The 14,018-nt window shown below is 41.5% G+C and overlaps 1 protein-coding gene across 2 annotated transcripts in view; it reads left to right on the top strand.

Moving 5' to 3' along the window:
- The first annotated feature begins 130 nt into the window (after positions 1-130).
- grid2ipb (glutamate receptor, ionotropic, delta 2 (Grid2) interacting protein, b) overlaps positions 131-14,018 on the top strand; it is a 52,256-nt gene continuing 38,368 nt past the window's right edge. The window contains exons 1-4 of one of the 2 annotated variants that reach the window (XM_061027638.1): positions 131-275; positions 4,008-4,261; positions 4,357-4,686; positions 5,486-5,640. In XM_061027638.1, the coding sequence (XP_060883621.1) occupies positions 4,016-4,261; positions 4,357-4,686; positions 5,486-5,640 (731 nt within the window). In that variant the 5' untranslated portion in view covers positions 131-275; positions 4,008-4,015. Of the gene's footprint in view, positions 276-4,007; positions 4,262-4,356; positions 4,687-5,485; positions 5,641-9,113; positions 9,317-14,018 lie in introns of those variants that run through there. The other variant, XM_061027639.1, reaches the window with a different exon arrangement.

Here is a 14,018-nt window from a genome sequence, read left to right as displayed (position 1 = left end):
TGAAATGTGCAATATATACAGTATATATATATATTTCCAAGGCAAACACATGTGGACTGTATATTGTTCTCAACATTTAGGCTGCAGTGCCTACATAAATAACGACCTCGCAGTAACTAAATATTGTTTTCTCTCTGTCACTACCATCCACAACACACAGAGGCATTACACCTGTTGTATCTGGTTGCTGACATGGCCCAACACTCATATTACAGCCCACAGAGCCGGACGGAGAAGCAGTACTCAGGACGTCTGCATGGATGCTGTTTAAACAGGTATGGGATTTATGGCTTTTCTGGACTGACCTTTTCATGAGATGCTCTTGTTTGTTGATTGCTTTAAAAGTATGATTGATATGTGTTCTCCCACAATCAGTTGAACATATTTGCAGATACAGTTTGCTTTTGAGAAGTGTTTCAAATGAGTTTCTTTTGACCCATTTATTGACTTTGATATAGCAGTAAAGCTTATTATAAATATAAAATATTTCAGGTCCCTGTTTTTTTTTTTACCCCACAAAGTCATATAGATATCTAAAATATAATGAAGGCTATATGTGTCCAAATATATAATTATTTTCCAGAAGATGGATTTAGCTCAAGGCTATGCTTTTGTCAGAGCCAACTGCCTATTAATTGTCAGTGTAGTATTTGTCATCTTGTCGTGCATGATCGACTGTTTTTGCTGTAATGTAAGAGGAGAGTTTAATTGAAGTGAACAGCGTCTGCTTAAAGAAAGAACAATTTGTGTTTAATAATTCAGTTTCTGTCAGACTGCTTGTTCCTTATTGGCTGCTTTGCCACTAATGACAGTTAACACTGCAACAATCAGACAAATGAACGTGTAAAAAATTCTCATTTCCCATTATTAACACCTGTAGTTTAACTATTGACAACTGAGTCAACAACAAATAACAAGTGTGTGCCTACGCCTAAGGTGTAAAAACCAGTAAGATGTCTTTCCAAATCAATTCACACACATGTCCAACATAGACAAGTGAGAAGATTGAATTGGCCTTAATAGGTTAAAACACCTTTATGGGTGTACAACTAACAGGTAGGGACTTTAAACAAGTATTGAGTACTAGTATTATTTTATTCTACTGTCATTTTTAGTCTGCTTTGTGGAACATCTTCACAGCTTTTAAAAGCTGTGATACTGTACATTTAGTTTGGCTAGCATCCTAACAGTTGTGTCTTCAATCAGCAAGCAGACACGGAGCATAGTATTCTTTTATCTTCTTTTCTTTTATCACAAAATAATCTTTAAACCATCTCTCTTTTCAGCTTTGTTTAGTCTCTACCTGGGACTTTAGCTGCTAAATGCTTTGCTAGGTTCCAGAGCTAGTTGCTAACTTGTTATGAGGAGGGTGGAGTGAAGGAAGACAGCTATACAGTCTGTTAACAATAGCGCTTTGATTTTTGAAAACAATACATGTAAATCCATAGTTAGGCGCGTAGCTGACATGTTTGACAGGTGGGCACTTTGTTACGGTTCTTAAAGAAGCTTAAAACTCGCCTCAGCTTTCGTCTCTCAGCCTGTCGTTTGGTTGTTAGCCTGAGAAAGCATTTCCATCATGGCGGCGGCTGCCGATGAGCGTCTGGAGCCCCCTGCAGGAACAGATGGGTGATGTCACTCAGGCTTTGTCCATTTATATGTACAGTCTGTGGATGCTACATGGACTTGGACTTGGATAGCATTTTTCTAGTCTTCGGACTACTCAAAGTGCTTTTTACACTGCATGTCACACCCTCTCATTCACACACTGATGGCAGAGGCTGCTGTGTAAAGTGAGCATCAGAAGTTACTGATCCCTTCATACACATTCATACGCCAACAACAAAGCAGTGGGAGCAATTTCGGGGGTTAAGTGTCTCGCCCAAGGACACATCGGACATGTTGCTGCAAGAGCTGGGAATCGAACCCCCGACCTTCCGGTTGAAAGACGACCGACTCTACCGACGAGAAAGCTGAGTCAGGAAAACAAAGAGAAAGATTCTTAGAAGATCAAATGTTTGCTGCTACTGGCTCATGAATCTCACTGGGGGATGCAGAATGAATGAGCTGAAATCAAACTCTTGCCAAACCAATTTTCCTTTTTTCTTTCTATATACATTTCTAAATGAACTCAGAAGTTCTTTTGTCACCTTGACCTTTCACACATTTGGTCTGAGCCTGTCACACTTTTGCTGTCAAAGGTTCCCTCCTGTTTTGACTTGAACACAGCCTTGGATACAGACGATATCGCATTGCTGCAGTGTTTTTGTCACACATTCTGACTTATCACCAGATAAAACTTGTTGCTATGACATTCTCAGGTCCTCTATAGTAACATCGTCTCTTATATGTATTCATTAAGGGGTGGAGAGTCTGTGTTCCTTCAGTATGATTTACAAAGGGGTGGAGGTGCGCTACAGATTCAGTTTATAATCCTACTAATCCTACAGGCTGAAGTCTTAAATTGCCCCTGCTCTCCTCCTCAATGGACTTAAACAATGCTGTGAGCTCACACTCGCGGACTCTCGGACAAAAAAGACTCCCAGTCAAAGCAGACGCTCCAATTAGTACCCATCAGGCTTCCTTGCATCGACGCAGAGTGATTCTGGGCCAGCAGCGGTCCCTCGGAGAGCCACCTAGCCAAGAGAGGAGGAGGAGGAGGAAAAAAGACACATCGGTGTATTTATAGAAAAATGAGGCCTCACAATAGCCTTTTTGGAGAGAGAATTATTAAGGAACCGAGGTGCGCGGGTGCATGCGTCCCAGTTTTCTGATTAACACTGTGCAAGCAGGCTGGCCCCAGGATGAATCAGGGATGAGACGCAGGACTAACTCCTTGACACACTCGCAGAGAGACTGCACTCGCTCCTCATGCACGTTCACCCTTTGCACATGAGGACACTGCTGGGGTTTCAAGGAGGAAGAATGGAGCAGTGTTTTCACTTCTTCACCCTTCCTGTTTGACTTTTTTGGGGTAGAGATCAGAGGGGGGGTGGATATATATTTTTTTCTCTATTTTTTTTTTTCTCTAGAGATCACTTTTTAGAAGACAGACTGGATACAAGGCTGTCTGCTTTTTGACATTCAAGATGAAGAAGTTTTTGCAAAACAAAAAAGGCCGATACTCTTTCCGGCAGAGCAAACGAGGCCCTCGGAATCCATCCAAAGATTTCTGTAAGTCTTATATAGGCTTCATCCACTGTGAATCCTGCATCATTTGCCTCCAGCTGCGCTATAGAGGGTTTAAAGCTGACATGTGATTTTATGTAAATCTGTGTTAGTCATAGTGGAGATGTTTTTGAAAACTGTCACATGTGGATTATATCATTCGCTTGAATATTTCTGTCCAAACTTTGGCCCTCAACTTCCTCCACCGCCTCTGTATTTGCACCTTATTTGTTTGTTATTTGATGTCATTTTGTAGCTGAAGTGTAGTCAGTGGTGTGCGCTGTCACTTTGTTACATAACCACCATTCAACAGGATGCCCCTGCATGTGCAATGAGTCAAAAAAAAAAAGAAGCTGAAGGGACCTTTTTGCCTCTCAAGCTAATTAAGGTCACAATCTCTGCAACGCCTTAATTTGATTGGCTGCGCTGGAGTTTGTGAACCAGGTCAGGGACCTGACAGGGTGACATGGATCAGGGTAGAGGGTTACAGAGCCGCACTGGATAGTACAACCTGAGACACGGGAGAGAGCGGATGAGACGGAGGAGAGAACGGGGAACGGCTGCTTATCATTTGAGCTCACGGAGGATAATTTGATCCGCGGGTGTTTCTTGCAATGTCGTTGAACGCATTGGCCTCAGTGGGTAAGTGAAATTTATGAGTCTCAGACTGGCCAGGATAATGCTTTTTTTCCTTTTTTTTCAATGTTGGTTTTCAACAAGGCAAAACTCGTGGTTTCAGAGGGTGAATAAGAACGGTTTAAAGGGACATAAGCATGCATTGGACTTGTCATCCACCCCCACATCTAGCTTTCTTTTCCCTGTCCTCTCTTTCTCTCTTTTAGTCCTCAGCATGCCGTCTTCCAACCAGGGCTGGCCCGAGGAGTTCGGCTTCCAGCTGGGCGGGTCTGGACCGAGCTACATCCTCTCGGTGGAGGAAGGCAGCAGCGCCAACCTTGCAGGGTTACAGGCTGGGGACCAGGTTCTGGAGATCGAGGGACATAATGTTTCTACCCTGGGTCCCCAAGCTGTCATGGCCATCGCTCAGACTCAGAAGAACATCCCACCTAGTATCGGAGTTGTATCCCGCATACAGCAGGTCTCACAGCTTTGGAATCCAACCCAGCAGTTATGTGTACGTCGCTTAATAAATGCCTGTGGAGTTCATTCTTTTTTTTTTTTTTTGCGTTACAGATGGACATTATTCCAGGTCCGGACGGTCGTTTCGGTTTCACCATCGTGGGAGATTGCCCCCTGCTGGTGGAGGACTGCTCGCCTTGCTCTCCAGCCGGCCGCGCGGGTCTGAGAGCCGGGGATTACGTCATGGAGGTCAACGGCATCCCGGTCAGGCAGCACGAGACGGCCGCGGCGCTGATCAAGGCCTCTCAGGGGAGGACGCTCCGCCTGGGGGTGCTGTGCCTCGGCCAGAGGCAGAAACACAGCATCAGCATAGAGGACGGTCAGATGGGAGGGGACGGGGCGAGACTGGACCGTAAACATAAAGCTCTGGAGTTCAACAGGAAGGTAAATATGGAGTGACAGATGTTTCCATGATTATTTAATGAAACAGGAACAGTTAATTTATTTGGCTACAATTCAGTCAGCAGACGCTTTTATCCAAAGCGACGTACATCAGAGAGTAAGTAACACAAGCAAGGATCCAGAAAGGAGGAAACAACGTCAGTAAGTGCAAACAAACATCTTTAAGTCTGATCAGATACAGATGCTGACTGTGCACAGAGGCAGAGCAAAAACATCGACAGCTGTTCTGGGAAGTTCAAAATCAGCATCAAAACCATACGAAATATCGTTGTTCTCAAACAAAGCCATCATCATCATCAAAACCATTCAATGCGTAGGTATTCATGAAAGAGCTGGGTCTTTAGCTTTCTCTTAAAGGTGCAGAGGGACTCTTCCGATCGAATGGAGTTTTGTAGTTCGTTCCACCACCGGGGGGCGACAGAGGAGAAGAGTCTAGTTAGAGACTTCCTGTTCTGTTTTAGAGTTTCAATGTCCTAAAAACGTATTTTCTTCAACAAATTTATTTTTGTTATAATTGATATAAGATGTCTAAAAAACATTTCTACTAAAGATGGAAACGTTTGGTTATTCTCAAAGGATTTTCAAGTTTTTCTTACTGGTTCAAGGTAGGTGGCTTTTTGGTAAAAAAAAACAAAAAACAAAGTGCACAAAACTTTATTACAAGGCACGTTTTGAACTTCCTGACATACTAAGTTGCCACAGAAATGTAAATTTTGATTTAGTGAAGTAATTTTTTTTAACAGGATTGCTTTGTCTTAAACTGCTCCTCGCTCTCCGTCAGGTCGACCAGATTCTCGGCGATGAACCTGAAGTGAAAGAGAAACTCTTCGCCGTGCTGAAGCAGTACGCTGCCGAGAAGAGAGTGGAGTGGTTGGCCTCGGTCCTGCCCGACATACTCACCACTGATGAACATCGACAGCTCATCTCCAACATCAGGTAAGAGCACCGCCTTCATCTCCAGTTACAATAAGGAATGAACTGCTGGTAGAGAGAGGATCTGTGCATGGAAACATCATCAAGTCTGGCCTATAGCGGGCTGAAAGGGACATTAATTAAAATGAGCATGCATAGTACGGTACTTTACCTCTTGCATTCACATATTAGACCAAATCCATTCACATGAACTAATGAAAAATGACTTAAACATACACATAAATGTCTTGACATCGACATTTAAAAACTGCTGTTGCAGAAACTACTCGGAAAGATAATCAACGCTGATTGCCAAAGGCTGACATCAAATTACTCCAGGCTGCTTTTGACTGATTTGTATGTTATTGGCAGCGTCTCATCCCCTAGCTGGTTACCGCTGTGGGGCGAAAGTGCCACAGATTATTTACTGTAATTGTCTACACCTGCAGCACAACTACAGTTAGTGTTGTTCAAGTCACAGGAAGCAAGAGACGGGTGAGCTATTGTCTCAAAAAGATGCCGTCACCCGGCATGTATTGCTTATTAAAGGCTTTATTTGCGATTATATTTTTGATCCAGTAGATGTTGCCCTTGAGCACCAGCATGAACCAAAACAACTTGCATTGTTGTGTTAGCATGCTAATGCTAGCGATCTTTATTATGCTCGTATCTTCACACTGCATGTAACCTGAAATGAGCGTGATCTAGAAACACAGTTAAGCAGTGAGTACAGTATGTTATTCTTCTTTTCTCTAGTCCCTCAATTAAACTACTTTTATACGTGAGGGGAGGAGTCAGCCGGCCGTCCGGGCGATGTAAACAAACTGAAGATAGGACTCTGAAAACTCTGAAAACATCACAGACAGTGGGACTCGGGTGTTACACTCATTGTAGACAGTCATGACTCACAGAGTTATTTTCAGAGGATATACTTCAGAGGATATACTTGATTTCTATTATATTTAAGTGTGAAAAATCACATAGAAAGACTTTAACACACATTGGAACATGGTTACAAACAGCTGATGACATTAGAAACTCAACTGTGACACACTTGAGAAGCGTATGACTCCACTTACCACATTTCACTTTCTAAATATGGATGTTTGCGTTCAGGCATACAGCTCAACCCGAAAATCTTTGTAAAAATTTTGTGTGTAAATCACTATGAGGAACATGTTATGTCTTGGAAAAGATATCTTGGTTGAAGATATGTCTCCTCCTTTGTTTCTCTCCATGTTTTCTTTCATTCTTTGCTGACAAAATGTCTGTTATTTTCTCTACTGGCTCCTAAAACTCTCAGAAGCTGTAACCCATTTTGGTCTCATAGACACATCTTGTATGTCCTTCCAAGAACTCTCCTGTCTTTGTTTAAAGTGCTTTTATTGCTTTAGCGCCATCACCTGGGTCTGAGCTACAGGGTGACCTTAAACGAGAGCAGTTTATTGGCAGGATAAAGGATCATTTGTCCAGTGTGTGTCCAAGTCTTACTGCTGAACGCTACACATTTATTGTCTGATGTAATCTCTGATTCTTATTGGTCTGTTGGTCCGTTCTTCGTGTAGAATTTCATGCTCCTGCTTTTTGCCTGGACTCCCTTGTAAACAGATGTTGTGTCTTAATGGGAATATTCCTGGTGAAATAAGAATAGAAAGTAGCAAAAATACAACCAAAAACATCTTAGTAACAATGTAAGCCCTTCCCATTCACCAGGCTCTAATCTGAGGACATAAAAATCAAGACAGTCAGGATTTCAATTTGTAACACTGCAAAGCTTCCACTGTCATTCTATTATACTGCAAGTCATGGTTTTGTATCTGACACACATCCCCAGTGAAAAGTCAAATAATCTGTAAGGATTAAAATGCATAATGACTGAACAAACAGGTTTTGGATTAGAGGGGGGGGGGCTCCATTGGCTGCCAGTCATTCCACAGCTATACTGCAGGTTTAGGTGGACCCCATCTGCTGCCTGAGGTAAATCCACACTGACCCTCCAAAGTCGCTTAAAGTGTCATCAGTGTTAGTGAAACTGGGGGACTAAACTGACACGGAGTTGGCCCCCCCAGTTTAGAGGTTTTTTTAAGTGGTAACTGAGGATTGGCAGCATGGATTGGTACACAGCATGGAGGTGTGTGTGATGAGGAGCCACGGACAGATTTAGTTGACTGCTTGCTTCATGGAAACATCATTTAATTCCGGTTGCCATGCTTGCTCTACAACCACAGGCCCTTCCAAAATAGAACGAGGAGAGAAAAAAATAGAGCTAGAAGAATGGAGTAACGCCAGATGACTAAAAGTGAGAACTCAGGTAGCCAGGGTTTGTGCCAGAATGACCGGCACTCCTGCCTTTTCTCCAAATCCCCTGAGAGTTAGCCCACAGATTGCACTTCTTCTTCTACAAGTACAGCCAATCAAATCTTTTGAATCCCTCACTATGCTGGCTCCCTTGCACTATTTTTTTTAGTGTTATAATACAAGAGGAGACATTCCGCAATATATTGTAGTCCTGTACTCGTGTGATGGTTCCAAATATCTAGGGAAAAGAAATGGCCCTCTTCTTCATGACCCCATATGGTCGTACTTATGACATGAATGAGGGAAACTTGAACAGAAGCTTATCAGCCAAAGAAGAAGTAGACAGCGGGATGATGTCAGAGAGCTGTGAAATGAAGTTAAAAGATGAAGCAGGATGACTGAATGAATACATGAATCCTGCATTTTATATTTTTAGGTTCCTTTTTTAAAAATCTTCAGTTAATGAAATATTCCGATGTATTTTTATTATTATATGTATGTTTTGCAATTCATCAATTTTATGCAGCATTGTTGTATTGTGATATAAGTGTTACAGTGGACCTTTGGGCTTTTTGTGCCTTCAATGGAGAGATAAGAAAGTGAATAGAGTCGGAAATCGGGGAGAGAGAGAGAGTAGGGAATGACATGTAGGAAAGGAGCCACAGGCTGGATTCGAACCTGGGCCGCCCGCTTGGAGGACTATAGCCTCCACACATGGAGCACTAACCACTGCGCCACCAGCGCCCCATCAAAACTTTTTTTATCGTATTGTATCAAGTAGTAATGTATTGTATCATATCGTATTATATTGTATTGTATCTTTTTTTATAGTTTTGTATTGTATCTAGGAGCATCGTATCGAATGCTTTCGTTTTGTAGAGGGGTCTCCAGCTGTATGAAATCAGTGTTGAGGTTTTGGGAGTTTTTATCTCTGCCTTAAACAGGTCATGAATAATTCAAACACCTGAGAACTCCTCGTTGGTATTTGTATAATAAAGTGCACTCATATTTGCACGAGCACCAATAACGACCTTTATGCCATTCCTCCATTGTTTTTCCATCCCCCCACCCGTCTCCCAACTCTCTTACCTCTCCCCCCCCCCCTCCCCTCTCTCTCTGAAGGGGGTTTTGTGTTTGGCTCTGATGGATTTTCTTCTCATTATTCTGCTCAGAGCTCGGGCTGTTCCCAACTCTCTCTCTCTCTCTCTCTCTCTCTCTCTCTTTTTCTGTGTGGTGACTGTTTTCCCTTGACATTTTGGTAAAGACAGCCTCCTGCATGCACCAAGGTTCCTCCATATATTTCATTTCCCTCAGAGAAGCAGCAGGGGTGTCATGATGCAACTTAGAGCTAAGGTTTGATTTCTGAGCGATGGGTGACAGCTGAGACGATGAACTGTCTGGGGTGAGTGTCGTTTTCCATTCTTTTCCACTCTGTTGTCGTTTATTGCTTAAATTTGATGAAACCATCTCTTGGTCTGCACTGTTTGCACAAAGTGGCATCAGTGTAATTGTGTATGCAAAGTGATAGGTGAGTGAATATTTCATGCTGAATACAGCTCAAGATGTTTGCTCCTGTAGATGTTTGATATTTGCCTCCGTTATTCCCTGGTTTGTTTTCTTAGCTTTCTTCAAGGCGTTTTTTCCGAGACTGAATCCATAATTAATTCACTCAAATCAACCGTCAACAGTGTGTGTTTGTAGTTTGATGCGATGCAGCTGGTTGTAACACAGTCGGCAACACAGAAGAAACACAATTGTTTTTGTTGTCTCTGGAGGGACTGAAGTCATTAGGATGAGTGATGCTCTGATTGACGGATGTAATCTCTTGCCACGAGTGTGTGTGTATCTGTGTACTGATGTTGCAGCTGCATGTTGATCTTTATTTTTTATTTTTTTTGGATTACATAAATATTCATTTCAAACCTGATCTGCCCGTATTCAGTGGAGTCTGTGCGGGTTTCTTGATGCGATGAGCGGGCGTGCTTAGTGTCTCTGTGATTTATGTCTGATAGTGCATTATGGTCATTAAGATTTGTGCCAACAGAGCTCTACTTTTAAAGCTTTGCAGAAATCAGACTCAAATGCACACAGCTCTAACAAGTAAACCAATCTTTTTTTTTTGTGACCATGTTTTAATACCTGTGATATAAATGCTTTGAATGAAAATAAGTAGTTGATCATCCCGGGTCTAAATAATCCACAAGTTTTACATTAATCAGCTCCCCCAGTGCTTGCTGGGCACAAAGCTTTCTTTTCATTAGTGCTGACAAAGATGGGGTTTAGTGTGAACAGCAAGAGTCAGTGGCTGCAGGGCGCTGAGCTGCTCCAACATGAGAAACATTAATGCATGCTGTCTAATGGGAAGAGGTGAACTAGCAGCTCTACAAGCCAGTAGTAAACATAAATAGTTTGGAGTTTACTCTCTCCATCATTATACACTTTTTTTTTTTTTTTTATACTTTTTTTTTTTTCAAAGAGTTGCTTCATTCATATGGTTATTTCATTTCAACAAACATGTTTCATCAATATACACTTTTTACTCATCTTTGGAGGAAAGTTTTCTCCTGGATTGTCACGATCATGCCCGCATCAGGGTTGATTGAGGGTCGGGCTGTTTCCTTGTAGACTCAGGTACAATCAGACTGATGGTGGCGCTGGATGAAAAGTCATCATCATGACTGACCATCATAATGATGACTTTTCATCCAGCGCCACCATCAGTCTGATTGTACCTGAGTCTACAAGGAAACAGCCCAACTTTTTAATGAATGTATTTACTCAGTAAACATTTGAGTTAATGCTGCCAATCACATTGTACACATTTAGTGAATGATGGTGCTGTTTCATGATGAAGCAGACTTTACTTTCTATGCCTGGCTACAGTAGCTGTGATCTACAAGGCACAAACACAAACTGTGAATCAGTACTCATACCAGTTTGTAACACTGTGTAACCACAGGGGCTGAACTATATCTCGTTTAACCATCGCAGATACAAACTGTGCATGTGCATAGTCACACGTGATGTCACACATATGACCTGAAACACATCATTCTGTCTCCCTTCTGTTGCCTAATGCTTCATGAAAGCTTGCCAGTTTTCCATCTCATATTCTTATTCTCCATGAACAATCTGTTTGACATATCATTATTACAGCCCTTCACCTGATGATGATGATTTATGATGATGAAGGTGGTCATATATGCAGGCTGTTAAAGGCGCTGACATGCCGCCAAAGTTTTGCTTTAAGTGGGAACACTTGCTGCTCAGGTGCACGGTGTAGTGATGTGTGAGTCCCCTGAAAACACCAGACTCTGGGCTTTCATTTTAAAAAGTTATTGTCATGACGTCGGAGGGAGTAAATAATACAGATTTGAACATCAGTTGATGACATAAGTAACATGAGGACACACGTTTTTGGATAAAGCCTTAAGAAACGCGTCGCTCCACTCGTCTTGTCAGCAGAAAGTGACCTTAATCCCATATTTAAAAAAACATGACTGCTAAGTGTATATGTGTACATAAAAATACTGCATTCATCTGTGTTATTTCTATACTTTTTCATTTGGTAATATGTATCACATCCAGGTCTACACTCCCTCCCATAGGCCATAAGTCTCTAACTAGACTCTTGTCCTCTGTCGCCCCCTGGTGCTGAAACGAACCACCATACTCCATTCAATCTGTCGTTTTGTACCTTTAAGAAAAAACTTAAGACCTAGCTTTTTCATGAGCACATTTTGCACTTAATAATGTTAATAATGACGATGATTATGACGATATCAAGGATGGTTTTGATGCTGATTAGAACTCTCAAGAACAGCTCTCGATGACAATATTTTAACTTGAATGTTTTCTTTTTTTAAAGTGCTCTTCCTCTGTGCACTGCCTGTCAGCACCTGTGTGTGTGTCCGGTCAGATTTAAAGCTGTCTGTTTGCTCTTACTTCCTCCCCTCTAGATCCTTCTACTTACTCTCTGATGTTCTGTCAATTTGGATAAAAGTGTCTGCTTAATCGGTCGTATAATTATGTTATGTCAGCCAATATTGTGCAGCCTCAATTCTAGCTCCAAAGAAGATAGTCCATAACCTCTTTACGATGTCACCGTGGTGTCTTCTGCTTCATATAGTCTGTACCCTCACAGAGCAGACAGCAGACCTGCTGGATCTCAGTCTTTGACATCCTACAGGAAAGAACAGAGGAGGAGTTTTTTGACAGTTTGTAGTAAAAAAACATGAAGAGGTTCTTTCATACAATTAAACTTCAGAAGCATCTTCTCGTACAGTTACACCTGAAGCAGAGAACATAAAAAGAATTAAGGATCGTTGAGTAAATGGAATGTGAAGAGGGATACTGTGTAATTACATCACATTGTGATAGATGTTAGTATTTTCAGATTATATTCTGCAGTTATTCTTTAAACTAGAACTCTGTTATGTAACCGATCATCAGAGGTTCAAGCCTTTTTTTTTCTTTCCGCTGAAGTTTTTATCTGCATGTTTTATTGTTTATTATGTATCAGCATTCTGTTCATGAACATACCATGATCACATGTTAACTTTACCTCTTTAACCTTTATTGTTTGCTCAGTGGATCAGATACAGCTTAACTTTTTCCGACCGCATCATTTTTAATCTTCCACTTTCAGCCAGTTCCTGGAAACAAACCAGCAGTGATGCTCATATTGGATTTGAAACGATAGAATGATCTTTGACTTCCACTCGCTTTTCTCTTTAATGTGTGACATCCAGTGCGTTTGAGGTTTCTTTTTTTTTTTTTTTTTTTGTCCGTGATGAAGAAAAGACGGGCAAAACCGATCGAACCGAAGATTCTCACTCGCCTGTGTTTGAGCTACATCCGGACACTTGAAATGAAATGAAATGAGGTCTCCTCATTGTAGTTTTCTGCTCGTCACTTCTCCCTTTTGAGAAATCCGTCCCTTCCTCCCTGCTTGCTCCCTCCTCCGCAACTCTCCATCAGATAATTATAGATCTCTGTTCCGTATAAATGAGGTCAAATCAGAGCACTCACTTAGTTTCAAAGAGTCGACGCGGAAAAACTTTTTTCATGCGATGAGGTGGCTGTTTCAACAGATGGGCTGGCTGTGCATTAGAAAGCAAAGAAATGTCTGGACATATACAAGAGCAGCAGCTATATGCAAACATCCACATCCTTTAACTATATACTATACTGTGTGTATGTACAGTATATATATATATGCAAGAGAGGGAGGTATTAGCACTGTGATATGAATAGATGACAAATAGCAGGAAACATGGATCGCCAGCAGAGAGGGAGTGTGTGGGTTGCTACACCTACCTCACTATAGAACATTTATTTATATCCCAGGAGTCTTTTTTAATGTAACCAGTAGTCTGTGCTCAGGCAACACTGTCTCAGACTGCAGTCATTTACATGTGCACATCAAACTCCATCACAATCTGCAGAGAGAGTGACAGCAGGCGGAGAAGCCTTTATCTTTAACTGAACACATTTGTTTAGAAAGAGGAGATACAGGCCGACCATATCTATAGAGTGCAGAATACTGAATCAGTAAAAACAAATTGTGAACTTTTTTGACAAATCTAAATGTGCCAGATTTTTTAAATCAAATGTGAGTTGCTCCTCCTTAAATTTCACTACCTTTCAAAAGTACTTAACTTGACGGCTATAGTGTTTTATGCTGAACGTGGATGGAGGAGATGAAACTGCACTTGTGCATTTTCACCACTAGATGGCGTCAATATGTGAGGATATGTTAATCAAATGGTCAAATCGTGTGTAACTGTAGGATGTGAGTGATAGAAAATCTGAGATTCTTGTTTCTTCAACTTTGATTTACCTATGACTAGATTATTGTTGTGAAAAAAAAGGCTTTAAACTTTCCAAACATCCCCTAAAAATAGGGTTGCAGGTGAGTCAAAGCATATCCGCAAGACACCTCAAGGCAGATCAAGGTACCGAATTAAAAATAAGCCAACATCAGAGCAGCAGTGAATGAGATGTTGTCACATGAAGCTTGTTTTAACTTTAGCCCCATAAAATCCTGGATCCTACACTTCCCATAATGCAACCTGATAGCATGCCTTGCTGGACACTCATCA

Source organism: Labrus mixtus, chromosome 21 (assembly GCF_963584025.1).
Source record: "Labrus mixtus chromosome 21, fLabMix1.1, whole genome shotgun sequence".
Classification (NCBI taxonomy): Eukaryota; Metazoa; Chordata; class Actinopteri; order Labriformes; family Labridae; genus Labrus; species Labrus mixtus.
The sequence above is the reverse complement of the archived record's forward strand: the minus strand, read 5'-3'. Positions and strand labels throughout refer to the sequence as shown.